Raw genomic sequence first — 16214 nt, 5'->3', positions numbered from 1 at the left:
CGATATGTAATAAGGTTATTTATACCTAGAGTTCTGTGCTAAGTGCGTTAGCATTTTTTCGCTCAGGGCTCATTTAGACGCTTCTTGTGAGACTTGTTTCGGTAAAAATGGTTCATGTCGTCAGTTAGCTGAGTTTCTTCCCGTTAAGTGGGTATGACACATTAATAGGTTTTTAAATGGTAAGAAGCCCTGAGACACAGTTTTGTAAAAAAAAAACCTGCAGCAAGGTTAAAAAAAAAGACAGAAAATACATTGATGTCGTTTTTTTCTTTAACAACATCATAAAGTGATCTGGTCATTCCAGAAGTGTAGAAATGTTTATTTTCACATAGTTGCTTTTAGTTAAGAAGTCAACTGGTAACATTCCTGGACATACCTGAGCGTTTCTGTCACAAAGCTGCTTAAGGCGTTGTGCACACGGGAACGTTTGCGTTTATGCACAGTATGCGCTTTCAAAAAAGTCTTCCGTTCACATGCATTCGTTTCATTTAACGTGTCTGTTCAAACGAGACCGCTGGAAACGCTGTAGTACATATGCCAGGACTGTAAGTGGCGCTGTAACTTCCGCCAAAATACACCAAAAGCAGCGAAGAAGACCCCGGAGCAGCCCCGCAGCAATGTTGCCATGGCTACCCTTCTGTTTATGCCCCGCGGTGGATTTAGTTAATGTAATTCTCCATGTCCACTTGTTGCTGATGGTTGTGGTAGAGGAGCTGTAGATTTTGCACTAACATCTAGCAGTAGCACTAGCAGTAGCTACTGACAGTAGCTACTGACAGTAGCTACTGGCCATGCTACAGCAGTGAGCAGGAGAGGTGGGGCTATCGTTATTTTGTGTGTTGCGATTGCTGGTATTCAGCGGGATATAGTAATTTCCTCAGCATGTAAATATATGGATAAATGCAACGGGGAAGTTAACTGAAAGAAACCGAATCTGTGGATATTGCATCGACCGACCAAGAAGCACGTCTCCGTGGAGAGGACGCGCTCAGAAAGAGAGATATTCTCTACAAACACCGGGTGAGATCGCTCCTCTGGGACACGCCGGTCCTGTGTTTCCTTTTTGTGTGTGGATTATAGCCTGAATAGGCCTACAAACATTTCTCTTTTTGCCGCCGACGGGCGCAGGAGCAATGAACAATAATGGCCTGGATTAGGCAGTAAAGACAATGTTGGTGTATCGCAGAGCGGACTGTTTAATTTTGTTTGTGTTGTTTGGCTGGAAAATTGTCAATATAATGGATCAATGCATGAAATCTGACTCTGTTTATTTTGTTTAAGGAGTATATTGGGCGTTAACAATTCTGGTTTGCCTTTTATAATATTATTTAATTCAAGAACCCCTTGTGCGTTTAATTAACACAGCTATTTTTGATAGTTGATCGTTACAGATGGCTACTGGCCATGCTACAGCAGTGAGCAGGAGAGGTGGGGCTATCATTATTTTTTCAGGAAATATTCGTATAGAGGTGATTACACGGACTCGTTTGACCCCCCAGAGAGTTTTGTTTGCAAATCTATCCACCGTGGGACCCGTTATCGTTTGTGGGGTCCGTTTCTATCGGCCTCGTGTAAATAATAGGGCTATACGCACGCGAAACTATGCAGATACAAGCCGTTTTGTCCTCGTGTAAACGGCGCCTAAGGCGTGTGCTGCTTTGCTGAGGAGACCTTTTACCCCGGGGATACCACGGAGAGACCAGAGCACTTCCACGCTGCTGCTTTCGCCTGTCCTTTGCTGCTGTGAGGAGCAGGATTTTTGCCCCAAGAACATCGCGGATACTGTGTGCTGGTCTGGCAAAATGGCCCATATCGTGATTCTGCTGTGCCTGTTAACTGTTTTGGACTATGAGAAGATCTCTAGTCATTCTGAGAAGTCTACTGGATTCAGGTCTGTTCTGCCACCCGCAGTGGGCATCCCCTGCAAAGGGTCGGATGTGTTACACAAACAATTACCGGTTGCCTTGTCGCAGACAATCTGCTCGACAAAATATGTTTGTCTTTTTTGTTTGCCTGCGATGATGGTTCTTCAGGACTGCTTCTTAAACTCTAATCACACTCTCGCAGACTTTTCTGGTGATTCTAAAGTAGATGACAATGTGTGTGTGTCGTTTAAGAGGAAAAGATGCCTGTTTTTGTTGTTGTTATTACTGTCAGGAAATGTACAACCTAACCCTGGTCCGCCCAGTAGTAGTAGTCAGATCGCTACTCCTGCTGATTTTAAAGCTAGGTCTGGGTTGGGTTTCATCCACTTGAATGTGCGCAGTCTGTTAGGTAAACTAGATTTTGTCCGCATTTGGGCAAGCTCGACTGACGCTGACGTCATTGTGTTATCAGAAACTTGGCTAAATAAAACTATTTTGGCCTCTGACATATCCTTAAATGGTTATAATGTGTATCGTACCGACCGGCCTAATAAAGGTGGTGGCGTTGCCATTTATGTTAATAATAAGTTCAGTGTAACCGCATTAGTTTCCAAATCTATCAGTAAGCAATTCGAATTTTTAGCCTTAAATATAGAAGTGGCAAAGGGTCAACTGGTCATGGTGGTGGGCTGTTACAGACCCCCCTCAGCTGTCAAGGACTCCTTGTCTTCACTAGCAAATCTTTTATCGCAACTAGACTATAAGGAAATAATGCTACTTGGTGATTTTAACAGGGACTGGTTAACTGCAGTATCAGAGGATTTTAAAAACCTTTGTATCTCTTTAAATGTTACTCAGATTGTTGACAGTCCTACTCGCCCTAACATTAAGTCCCCTAATAAATCCTCCCTAATTGATCTCATTCTAACTAATGTTCCCTATGAATACTCATCTGTGGGAGTATTTGCGAATGATGTGAGTGACCACTGTGCTGTAGCCACAATTAGGGACACTAAGGTCCAAAAGGTTAAACCTCGTATTATCATTAAGAGAGACATAAAACATTTTGTGGAGCAGGGTTTTGTACATGATCTGTTTGGGTTTGATTGGGGAAAAATCGATCTGTGTGCTGATGTAGAAACTGCATGGTCTTATTTTTATCTTGGTTTTATGGAAATTATAGATAGACATGCACCCCTACGTACATTTAGAGTAAAGGGACGAGACAATCCTTGCTTTTCTGCTGAACTGTCTAGTCTCCTACATGAGAGAAACAAGGCCTGGGCAAAGGCTAGGAAATCAGGCTCAGAGGTAGAATGGCTGCGTTTTAGGCAACTAAGGAATAGCTTCACTTCACATGTCAAAAGTGCTAAGTCGAAGTACTATTAGTCAGTTACCACAGAAAACCTAAATAATCCTAGGACATTTTGGAAAGCCATAAAATCGATATCCACCGGTGAGATCCGAAATGAGCTACCTCCGTGCCTTACCACAGCATCTGGCTCTATATCGGACAGGGCCACTATGTTAAATAGTTTTAATAAGCATTCTGTGTCCTGTGGCTCTCAGTTTGATTCTGTGACTAACTCTGCTTCTGTGAACACCCCAATCCGTGACTCTGAACAATGTGGTCTGGAAAACCCTTTCAGTTTTACTCCTTTTACTGTAAATGTTGTTCATGAAGCATTAACCAAGTTAGATCCTAAGAAACCGGCCGGCCCGGACAACATAGAACCTTTCTTTTTAAAGATAGCTGCAGATTTTATTGCTCCACCTCTTACTTCTCTTTTTAACCTCTCCCTCAGCACAAATGCAATTCCAAAAGTATGGAAGTCAGCTTATGTCTTGCCTTTACTGAAAGGGGGGAGGCAACTATTTTAAATAACTATAGGCCAATCTCTAAATTGTCAGTTCTGGCGAAGTTGCTCGAACGCCTAGTGAGTGAACAAGTAAAGGAGTTTTTATGTAAAAATGATATCCTGTCTAAACATCAGTCAGGCTTCAGAAAGCAACATAGCACCATCACTGCGACAATGAAAGTGGTGAATGACATTACAAGTATTTTAGATAAAAAGCAGAGCTGTGCAGCCCTATTTATTGATCTTTCTAAAGCGTTTGACACCGTCGATCATCGCATCTTAAAGCAGAGGCTACTCAGTATTGGCATATCCAGCCATGCAGTGGGGTGGTTTGTGAACTACCTCTCTGAAAGGTCCCAATGTGTTCACTTTGATGGGCTGTCTTCTGAGTGGTTGAACATTGCTAAAGGTGTTCCTCAAGGTTCTGTTTTAGGTCCACTTTTATTCTCCATCTACATCAATAGTTTAGGTGAAAATGTGGATGAAGCTACTTTACATTTTTATGCGGATGATACCGTTATGTACTGTGCAGGTCCCTCGATTAAGGAGGCGGTTGTTAAATTACAGGCTGTTTTTAACATTATTCAGACTCAGCTCGCTGAGCTTAAGCTTCTTTTAAATGTTGAGAAAACCAAGGTAATGCTCTTTTGTAAAGCTAAAAAGACTCCAGAGACTGCTTTGGATATTGTTACTATGCAAGGACAAGTACTCAAAGTGGTTACCTGTTATAAATACCTTGGTATCTGGCTTGATGATTGTCTTACTTTTAAACTTCAGGTCATTAATCTGCTTAAAAAACTGAGGGTTAGACTAGGTTTCTTTTTTAGAAACAAGTCCTGTTTCTCTTTTGAAGCCAGGAAAAGGCTAGTCACTGTGACCTTTTTACCTGTGCTGGACTATGGTGATTTGATATATATGAATGCACCTGCCCATTACCTGGAAAGGTTAGATGCCGCCTATCACAGTGCTCTGAGATTTGTTACTAACTGTAAAGCACTTACTCATCACTGTACCCTGTATGCCAAGGCAGGTCTGCCTTCACTTACTGTACGGAGGCTCAGTCATTGGTACATATTCATCTATAAAGCTATGTTGGGTAAACTACCAACTTACATATGCTCTTTGATCTCACAGAGAGTGGCAAGTAGCTATTGCCTGAGATCCCAGGATGTGTTTTTATTACATGTGCCAAGTGCTAGGACTGTTTTAGGTACTAAAGCTTTTATGTGCGCTGCTCCTCTAGCTTGGAACACTATGCAAAACAAATTGAAACTGAGCATTTTGGTTCCCTTGCATCATTTTAAAGCACGGCTGGATGAAATGTTATTAGATACCTGTCATTGTGAATAGGTTGCTAATTTATACCCCTGTAATTATGTTGTTGTCCTTTTTGTTTTCTGTTGTTTTTATGTTTAACCAATGTACTGCAGGTCTCCCTTGAAAAAGAGATTGTTGATCTCAATGGGATTTTTAACCTGGTTAAATAAAGGCTACAAACAAGGCACGGAGGTGTTTCTCTGCATGTCTCCAGGCCCTCCAAGCAGATTGCACCTGAGCTGTTGCTTTACTCTTTTGACTCTGGTCAGTGGGACTTTGTAGGGGTGAGCCCCCATCAACATGATGACACCAAGATAGCTTAATCTACTGTAAACTCCTATTACGCCATTGACTTCACCCAGACAGAGTAAAAACCAGCGCATCTCACACAGTTTTAAATTGCATAGTGATTGTTGAATTTAGATAAAAAACTGAGAAAAAAGGGAGGAAGATACAACATTTAAAACAAGAATGACTTATTGTCATTTTTATGGGTCTGCCCACAATATGTTTAAACTGAGAGAGATAAAAACCCCCATCAAATGCCAGATTAATCAAGGATCTACTGTTTCATTGTAAAGTGAAGATGGTACATTTCACCTTAAAGGGGAATTAGGATAAGAACATCCTGATGTCTTTTCTTAGTTTTCTTTGGTAATCTAACCAGTGTACCAAAACTGGTATAGCTCGGGACTATTGTCTGGAATGTCCCAATTTGTATTAATTATAGGATAAGATACATGTATGTGTACATTTGGTAAACAAAGTTGAAGCTCTTGGTCTGTGTGTTTTTTCTATAGCTTTAACGGTCTTGTACTTACGGTCTTTTGTTTGTTTTTATTTTTATTTTTTATCTGTCCATGATTAAGCTATCAAGATTAAGAGTTTATTAGTTGGGGAAAGAGGGGTTGGAGGGATTTACAGTGTAGAATATTCAATATAGGCGTGGTTAAGACTGGAAAAGTTAATACACAACATTTTTAAAAAGAAACAAAAGGACTACTGTGACAAAGACATTCCGAGGAAAGAGTGGAGGCAAATTTCGAGATCTGTTTTTTCCGAAAATACACAGACATTGGTCGGCTTGTAATTTAGGTCAAACTGTAGTGTCTGGCTTGGTACCGCAAAAAAAAGTTAATTGAAGGTTTGGTCTTGTGGGTCTCTGCTGACTGGGCTCATCCATAGTTCATTCACACGGCTGAGGTCACAGTAACACTACCCCTTCTGGACTTCTGTAATATATATGCAATGGAAAGGGATGAGGGCCACGTTTGAAAAAGGTATTTGAATCCCAAATTTAAAGTCAGGATTTTGATGATAAATTCAGATTTTTGAGACTAAGAATATATTTTGAAAGTAAAGTTATAAAAATAAATGTCCTATTTAAAATCTGAATTCCTCTTTATACCCATAGACCAATTCTCAAGTTCGATGTTATAACTTAAAAAAAAGTGCAATTCTGACATTAAACTCAGACTTTAATTCTCAGATGGAAGACTTTCAAGTCCAAACTCAAATAAATGTTTCCCGTTTGGCCCTAATGGTCTTCCGTACTGGACCGTATAAACACATGACATCTTAGTTAGTTTGTAGCACGAAAAAACTCTGAGCATTTTGTCGTGAGCTAAGTTGTGTGTATAAAGGTTTACTATTTGATTTCTAGACCCAGCGGCAACTTTCTGAGGAAGGTTTCAAACTTTATGTGTTTTTCTGGTTCATGCCGCTTTGGAATAAGCCTAATCAAATAATCAACAAGTTCACAGACCGGAGTGATGTGAACTGCATCTCATTTTTTCTTCTTCAATGATTGAATATTTGTCTCAGTTAACTGAAATTAATCTGCAAGATTTTGGAAGAATCAAGTTTTTGTTTTTTTACTACATTCTGTTTCAATTTTAGTACATATTTTTTAACTATTTGGTTTTGGAATAGCTGGCCTTAGGACAAGGGGCAGCCCCTACAAAAACATTGGAACTATTATAAGGGACACATAAAGAAATTATAGGAAATTATATTATCTATGGATAAACTAACAATGAAGATGGCCATTCTCCCATAGGAAGAATCTTAACAACTTAGGTTATCCTGTAACTTTTCCTCCAGCGCCACTACTATTTTTGTTTTTTGATGAAATAATTCAACAACTATTGGATGGATCATCATTGGACTTTTGGTAAAATCACCCATGCCCTGTTACAGATGACTTGTAATACCTTTGGTGATCATCTGCCTTTTCATCTATACCAATTACCAACAACTTGACCCGAAAACCTGCACAATTAATGATATTATGAGCCTGAGCTTTAGTGAATGTTAATACCATTAAGTAGGAATGTTTGTGATGCAGGAGAACAACATACAACTTGCAATTGCTCGCTGCCAAGTTAATGATCAGAAATGATTTCTAGTTGCTGTTGCTAGCTCCAGTTGATTTCTGTAGCCTGGTCATAATATCGCTACATGAAAATATGTGAGCTGCATATTTTCTAAAATGTCATGGAGATAAAGTTAAGATACCATGCACCTCCTGTGTCTTGTATCATTGTGTATTCAATCCGAAGGTCAGAATGACTCCATATTTCCAACAACCTAGCAATGTTGAAGGTTGTTTCAGGCCCCTTTGAAGTACTTATTGTTTTACCTCTTTTCAAAATACAAGCCTGCATCTTAAAATGTAACCTTGTCATATTAATTGATTTTGAGACACAGGAAGAGAATAAAGATTCAGTGTGAATATAAATAAAGCTAGATGGTTATAGTAGGTTTTGTGTGTGCAATTCATGCACTTTATAAAACTATAGGACAAGTAGTTAATTCATAAAATGTCAGTTTTTTCAAAATGCTGACTTTTTCAGAATAAGAGCAGTACATCAAAAGTAACACCTCAAACCTTTTTTAATTATATTCCTTAATGTAACACAAATGTTCAAATATAATGAAATGTGCATATCCAACAACTATTATTGCATTAAAGCCTAGTTGAAATAAAAGTTTGTAATAATGATTTTTAACCATGCAGGCCGGCTGCCCCACTTGCCCACTTGTCAGCTCTGTCCCTGGAGTGATGAGAGGAGAGTTGTTTAATCTGGCTCTCTGCTGACTCATCATTTCTTCTTCTTTCAAGGTTGAGCTTCCCAGAGTTAGTTCGCCATGAACTGTGGAGACAGAGGCAAAAAAATGCGATGATATTTTCACTGGATCTTTTGTGCTTTTCCTGGGCTGGCCTGAAGCTCGGTGAACAGGCTGCGTCAGCACATTTCACCCCTTTTGATCCTTTAGGGGAGAAAGGCACGGACTGAAGAGAAGGCTCACTGCATCTTATTGAAGGTGTCATGGTTCTACCATCAACACAATTATATTTGCTCTGTGAAATTAGGATGAAATGGGTAGAAGAAAAGCATTGAATATGTTCTACATGAAATCAGGATCCCTACAAAGAAACAATACATTGTCAAATAAATTACCTGCAATGTAAGTGTGTACAATACAAATTCTAAGTTTGTGGTGCTCACAACATCAATAAGTCATGCAAACCATTACGTGGGGCTGTGTTTAGGCACAAATTAGCTATAGTGCAAAGTTATTATAGCCTACACATTTAGAATGTTAGCATGTTAACATTGCTAGTACTAACCAAAAAGGCCCAATGTGGAAGGTATTTGGTCGTAAAACTAAGTATTTTTCCAGGAAATCTGGAGAATCCATGTACTTGAAAAGAACACTTTTCAATGGCAATACCATCTTCCTGGGAAATAGCCCCTAAGAAACATTTTAAGGCCCCTACACACCAGGCCGATATCGGCCGTCTTGCGTTGTTGGGCGAAAACGGGTTCCTTGTCGCCCAGTCAATTTGGTGTGTCCCGAACCCTCGGCCGTGACACGCCTTATTTGGCCTTTCACGATCGACACCCGGCCGATTCAACATGTTGAATCGGCCGGGTGTCGACCACAAGCTATCGGGCCAAGAAAGCACTCTGATTGGCTGTTCAGCTAGCGAATGAGAAGCGAAACGGAAGTGAGGGACGTAAACAAATGATTTAAGAAGGCACACACACACAGATGGCTATTCATTTTCATCTCATCGGTGTATTGATCATCATGGCGATCTGGAATGAAGAAATCGAAGACCTGTTCATCAATTTGATCCAGGAGAGGCCAGCTCTGTATGATATTACAGAGGCTAAATACTCAAACCGAATCGTTAAAACGGGACTCTGGCGAGAGATAGAATCGCAACTCGGTTTGTCAGGTAAGATTATCTTTTTTCATCAATTGAGCTCTTGAGCAGAAACTGTTGGTTTTTTATTCTTTGCCAGCGTACGTGAAATGTAATTTGTTATTTCAACCTTGTGTTTTGTTGTTATCTTGTTGGCAGCTGTTGCTACTTGTTTGGCACTGCATATAGATATGATTTGAGCCACCATGCTTACATCCTTTATTTGTGTGCTTCAGAGAAAGAGCTGCGGAAGAAGTGGGATTCTCTGCGAACCCAGTACACCCGGTACCGGAGACTTGCCTCTTCGGGTAGTTGTGCTACGCCAATGACCGGCAGACAACAGTGGTTCCTGAACAGGCTGCGGTTTCTGGAGCCTTTCACAAAAAGGAAGGAGAGTACTTCCAACCTCACCTTCACGGTAACTATTTTATTTGTTGAGTACAAATACGTGTTTCTTGCTTCTTTCAATTACAAAAACATTATTTGCATTCATGTGGTGGTTACAGTGGTAAATATAACAATAACAGAATAATATATATATTATTGTATTATAATTATTGATGTGATCATCACCTTAATGTTGCAGCTGGTAAAGGAGGAGCTAATTTAAATTACATTATATACTGCTGGGTAGCTTATGAAATTCACCATGGGATCAATAATGCTTTTATCTTAACCTATAATAACAATACATGATAACATATGTCTTGATTATATTTTGAAGTGTTCTGAATCTTCTAGAAGTATGTTTTAGCATCTGAATAGAGCCATCACAATGTTTCTACAATGTGCCTCTCACACTTGACCACACCCCGAACTAATGGCACACACATTTCAGGGTATTGTTTTGTTATGAATGCTTAGTAAACAGTTTTAAGAATCCATGGTATTAAATCCAACTAACTGTGAATTTATTTAACATTTTTTAAGGAACGTCCGGAGGCTGCAGAATCACCCCTCGGTGGCACCAGCAGTGAAACCAGCATGGCCAGCACCACTGAGGAGTCCTTCCACACTGATGCTGAGCCCTGCACTCCCCTGGCAGAATCCACCATCTGCAACACACCGGCGCCGGCACCCTCACCGTCACCGCTCGGAGAGAGGCCAAGCACACCCAGCAATAGAATGACTCCGGCGAAGCGCAGGATGATGCAGGATTTGCGGGAGGAGTCCATCGTCGACCAATCACAAACATTGCTGCAGGGGATCACAAACACTCTGGCACAGTTGGCCCCGAGTGGAGTGAATGACGTATTCACGGCCCATGCCCAAGTGTTTGAGCACAGACTGCGGATGTTGGCACCTCCTGAGATTCGACCCTTCCTGAGATTCGACCCTTCCTGAATACCGTGGAAAATGCCTTCTTCCGGCACTTAGAGGGAACTCAAACCTTGAGTACATACAATTATCTCTAGACATTTCACTGTGTTGTCTTAACATGTTTGTTTTTTTTTAAGTTCATTTTAAAAATTCTTTTTACAGACAGTTGTGGCAATAACATTTTTTTTTTCTGTATTGCATAGAATTTTTATTGTATTGTATTTTTGTAGATAGTTTACTTTTTGTATTATATTGTTGGATAATAAACCACTTTCTACCTAAACTGCAAAACTTTATTTCGTACCTTCATACTACAGCCATTACATAACACAACATAGAATGATTTATTTCTGCTTCAGAGAGCTGAAGTGGAGGAGCTGATTTAAATTACATCATATACTGCTGGGTAGCTTAGGAAATGCACCATGGGATCAATAACATTTTATCTTAACCTATAATAATACATGATAAAATATGTCTTGATTACATTTTGTAGTGTTCAGAATCTTCAAAGTTAAGTGAAGTTATCAAATAAATGTAGCGCAGTATAAAGTACACTGAATGGGAGTGGAGCAGGGCCTTAAAGTTGCAGGATTAGTCTCAAGTACTTCAACATTGTCCTTAAGTACAGTGTCTAAGTACATGACATACTGTCTACCGCTGTTCTTTGTTCAAGATTGAAATGTAAATTTCCAAGACGGTTTTCTGCCCCTCTATTCTCATGAGCCTTTCAGACGTGATGGTTTATTCATCCTCAAACTGTTGTGGAGCAGAAGTATAAAGTTGCAGGATTAGTCTCAAGTACTTCAACATTGTCCTTAAGTACAGTGTCTAAGTACATGACATACTGTCTACCGCTGTTCTTTGTTCAAGATTGAAATGTAAATGTGCAAGACGGTTTTCTGCTCCTCTATTCACATGTAGCCTTTCAGACGTGATGGTTTCTTCATCATCGAACTGTTGTGGAGCATAAGTATGAAGTTGCAGGATTAAGACTCAAGTACTTCAAGATTGTCCTTAAGTACAGTATCTAAGTACAGGACATACTGTCTACCGCAGTTCATTTGAATTTCAATGCTGACATTTCGGATGATAACTCTCTGTTGGGCAAATGTTTACTGTATTTTTTTGACGATAATAATCTCATACTGTCATGTAAATCTCTAATACCTGATAAAAGCTTTACATATATTAGTGAAGCATGGCATACTGTATAATGGCTTGATCACTGTATATGCACAGCTGATGCACACGCTTCTCTTGACAACATTGACTTTTGATATGAGTTGGCCACTACAGATCACATTCCTTTTGTATTGACCATGTTGGATAGGCTGGAAAGGTATATTACCACAGCTGACAACCAGTTTGGTTTTAAAAGAAAACACGGCACAGATGTGTATTTCTGCTTTAAAATACATTATAGCAAAAATATAGAAGCCATAATTCATAAGACTATGCAGGTGAATAGTATAGTGTGTCTGCACTTTATGTGCTCATTTTCATCATTCATGTATTTTATATTCTACTAAACTGAATCAAACCATAAACAAGGTGGGCTGTTGGGATTACAATATCTATATATTGATATAATATATCTGCATTATTTTATCCCACTTTATGCTTTGCTGCTTGTTTTACACAGATTTTATGTCTTATTTTTTACTGATGTAAAGCACTTTGAACTGCAATCCCCTGTATGAAAGGTGATATACAAATAAAGTTATTATTATTATTCAGATGGATGTCTCTGCCCCTCTGTTCATTCTCCCATTATCCTCCTCAATCTGCCTAGTAGTATTTTAATGTTGTCGCTGTTACTATAACCAATACTAATGCTAGGGCTGCAACTGACAGTTATGTAGGCACATAGTTATTGTTTCTTATCGCTGTGTGATTAAAAGAATAAACACAAATAGCAGGATAGGCAATGCAAAAATGTATTTAGTACCTTCAGACACACATAACACAACATCAGAATGAGCTATTATCAACAGAGCGGGCAGAACCCAAATCTGCATTCAAAGAATACACTTTCACAAAGCTTGAGGATAATATCACAACACAACACAACCCCTTTATGAGCCAAACCACCATGAGAGAAAAAGATGGTACTATATCTTATCCCACTGAAAAGGCACTGCACCAATACCGTTAAAATATTGGCACAGTTCATCCCTGTGCTGCTTGGCTCGAGCTGAGTTATTGGTGGTGGGTGGCAGGGTGGCTTGCCGTAGGTCAGGGTCTTGTCTCCAGCTTCCTGGGACAGTTTCATGATCGGGTCCTTCCTGGTCAACAACTCCCGCCATGTATGCGCTACAGCTCTCTGTGCGCAGGAAGTTGTGCAGAGCACAGCCAGCCAAAACAATGGCCTCCACTTTGGCAGTGTCTTGGATGTTTATGGTGGTTAGGAAGACCCGAAAACGGTTGGCTAGGATGCCAAAGGCATTTTCTACCACCCTCCGAGCCCGCGACAGCCTGTAGTTGAAGATGCGTTCCTCTACAGCTAGCCTGCGGTTCGGATAGGGCTTCATGAGGTACTCTTTCAGGGGAAATGCCTCATCTGCCACAATGTGGTAACAAACCGCCTCGTCAGAAGCAGGAAGTGGTGCAGGTGCAGGGATGTTGCATGTCCTATTCTCCAAGGCATCCTGCAGTGAGCATCCACCAAACACACCACCATCTGAAATCCTCCCATTACAACCTACATCGACATACAAGAACTTGTAGTTGCTGTCGACCAGTGCCATTAGCACAATGGAAAATGTATGTTTGTAGTTGTAGTATGTTGATCCAGTTCTTGGAGGGGGGCGGATGTTGATGTGTTTCCCATCCAGGGCACCTAGGCAGTTTGGGAAGTTCCACTGAGCCTGGAATCCATCAGCTACTTGCTGCCACTCTTCCACTGTGTCTGGGCACTGAAAAACAAAACATATATTTTTTAAGAGCCATGTTTCATATGGCAAACCAAACATTTGCTGTTCAAATGCCTACAGACCTCACTGTATTACATACCGTTTGCACAGTAAAACGAGTAAGTATCCACACATAGCTTCAGGTATTTCTCTTTTAAAACCTCGTAGATGGCTGTACAGGTCTCAGGAACGAATTGCCGGATGGTTGACACTCCCACTCGGAACTGGTAGGAAAGGCTCCTGAAGCTTTCCCCTGCAAATATTACACATAACTGAGTTATCTACACAAGCAGCTGAACAAAACACTCATTAGCTACAAAACTACAGGTTATAGTTTACAAGATAGTTGATTACTTTAAGTACTATGAAGATTCAGACAAATGATACAACATATAATAATGAAATATTTTAACATGCATTATTATAGGAAGAAGATAACGCTTTATTGATCCCTTGGTAAATTCTCAAGCAACCAAGCAGTACTTTGGTACTTTGGTTTTGTACTTACACTAGTACATCTACATTACACTGCGGTATTACTACTAAAGCACAATATACAATAATATACAAAGTGCTGGCTGCAATTTCAAATATAGCAACATCTTTAGCTTGCATACCTGTTGCCAAAAATCGCAGCGTAACCATCAAACGTGTCCCCACGGAGATACAATCCCGGTAGTTGGTGTTTTCCCTCTGGATGATTGGAGTGAGGAGTTCCTCCAACATGTGGAACTGAACAGGAAAAAGCCGAGCAAAATTTCTGAAATCTGGCTTTTCATGTAACTCCAGCTCTCGACACAGGTTCGGGAAAGCCCCATGAGCCTCTCGCTGCAGTATCCATGATTTCACCCATTTAGTGCGGTTTCTCGTAATTCGTCGCTTCTGCCTCTTGAGATACTGTTTCTTGATAATGTGTTGCACAAGCAACACTCCAATGGCTGATATCCCCAGTGCCGCACGATACATGTTTTCAATGGACGAGAGTGAAAATGGAACACACCCGCTATTTGCTGTTTGTTTATATCACAGTCTGTTCTTCTTCTCTTTCTTCCGGTTGTTGCCTATTTTGAATGACGAATACACACTACCACCGGCACACCTTCATATGATCATTATAGTTATTAAAAAAAAGAGAATAAAGGAAAAACAGTTATGAAATACTATATGGCAGTAAAACAAGAATAGAGTTTAAAAGGGGAGTGATTAGTCAAATATCCATAAAGAAAAAGTACATCTGTTTACAGTTCTGCTTCATATGGGTGTTGAGAGAGGTATCCATAGATCTCTTCATTTTGCTCTCAAAGTGTACCAGATTGATGCATTCAACTTCAATATTTAAAAAAAAAATCTTCCCGGGGGAGCATCCCCCCGGACCCCCCTAGAGGAGGTGAACCCCCCACTCATAAGAAATACCACTTTACCCCTGCCTATATGCCGTGAGCTGATTATCGAGCCTTCATTGTAACAGTCGCGGGTGTACTGTGTGTGTGCGTGTGGGGAGTGTTGCAGTAAAAAATTCCACTGTTGTGCCGCCGCCACTGTGGGCTAAGCCCCGAATGTTTTCAGGTCCAGGCAACGCCCCTGGTGGACAAGCTACAGTAATAATCGACACACTGCCTCATAAAACTTCTCAACTACCATGATAGATCAACTAACCTTCATCAGATTCAGTTTGATTCAGGTAAATAATCCCTGGTTTTCTTCTTTTTGGATTTTAAATGAACTTGCAAAACACCATGAGTGGCTATTACACCCCATTGTTCAAGGTTCAAGGTTCTTTATTGTCAATCTGACATAGCTACAGAGTAATTATGTAGTTGAAAATCTTATGTCACAGGCCTACTGCAATCAAGCTCTGATTTGCATTGATTGGAGTTAGCATCATCTTAGATCATTAATAAGCGAATAATGCATTGAAATTGTTAAGTATTACTTTGTAATAGCACCCTTACTCCATGTTTAATGGTACGTCCCGTTTGTGACATCATAAGCATGATAAGCGCGGAGCGCTCTATGGCCGTTTCTCAATGTCGAGTATACCTGCTGCAGAGCCACTATTTCAAGTATACTACGTCATCGAGTGGCGCCGAATGCTGGGCATTTAACATGCATTTAAACAGTCCTTCGGCGCCACTCGATGGCGTGGTATACTTGAAATAGTGGCTCTGCAGCAGGTTTACTCGACATTGAGAAGCGGCCTATGTCTCCTGTTGATTACGCAGCACAGCCATGCTGGTTCATGTCCCTGAATAAATGGATGAGAGAAGAAAGATGACTGCGCATACTTTATTGATTTAACAGGTTATGGGCCCAGGCAAAGTTGGACTCATGTTAGTTTTCCGGAAGAAGTTTAACGCAAAGTATTACACGGAACTTCTACAAACTATGTGGACCAATAAGTAGCGGAAGATGTTACACGCGACGTATTACGTGAGAACCCAATGCTAACAATCTAGTTTAGCAAGCTAATCGCCGTGCTAACAAGATGGCAAGCAGAGCAACGGGAGTTTTCGCGCCACAGCTTTTGTTCGATGGAACCGACGATAAGTATGACCTTTGGGAAACAAGATTCTTAGGCTGCCTACATATCCTGAAATTAAAAGGAACTATTCTCCATGAATCCACTGGAAATTGTCCTGAACAGCTAGCAGAAGACAGGAAAAATAATGCTGATTGCTATGCTGAGCTAATAAGACTGATAGATGATAAAAGCCTATCACTG

General features: G+C 40.4%; 1 protein-coding gene across 1 annotated transcript; it reads right to left on the bottom strand.

Moving 5' to 3' along the window:
• Positions 1–12534: 12534 nt before the first annotated feature.
• Positions 12535–14511, bottom strand: LOC117477843 (protein ALP1-like). The gene is made up of 3 exons (XM_034124620.1): positions 14110–14511; positions 13654–13745; positions 12535–13495 (listed from the first exon to the last, which is right to left on the bottom strand). Exons 1-3 carry the CDS (start codon positions 14456–14458, stop codon positions 12692–12694), a joined length of 1245 nt encoding a protein of 414 aa, XP_033980511.1. The 5' UTR covers positions 14459–14511; the 3' UTR covers positions 12535–12691.
• Positions 14512–16214: the final 1703 nt, after the last annotated feature.

Source organism: Trematomus bernacchii, unplaced genomic scaffold (assembly GCF_902827165.1).
Source record: "Trematomus bernacchii unplaced genomic scaffold, fTreBer1.1, whole genome shotgun sequence".
Taxonomy (NCBI): domain Eukaryota; kingdom Metazoa; phylum Chordata; class Actinopteri; order Perciformes; family Nototheniidae; genus Trematomus; species Trematomus bernacchii.
This window is presented reverse-complemented; position numbering and strand designations above follow the sequence as displayed.

Coding starts and splice junctions, on each gene's coding strand:
- LOC117477843 (XM_034124620.1), bottom strand. CDS start 14,458: ATGTATCGTGCGGCACTGGGGATATCAGCCATTGGAGTGTTGCTTGTG. Junction 13,746..14,109: donor GCTGCGATTTTTGGCAACAG/GTATGCAAGCTA, acceptor TAATATTTGCAG/GGGAAAGCTTCAGGAGCCTT. Junction 13,496..13,653: donor CCTGTACAGCCATCTACGAG/GTTTTAAAAGAG, acceptor TTTGTTTTTCAG/TGCCCAGACACAGTGGAAGA.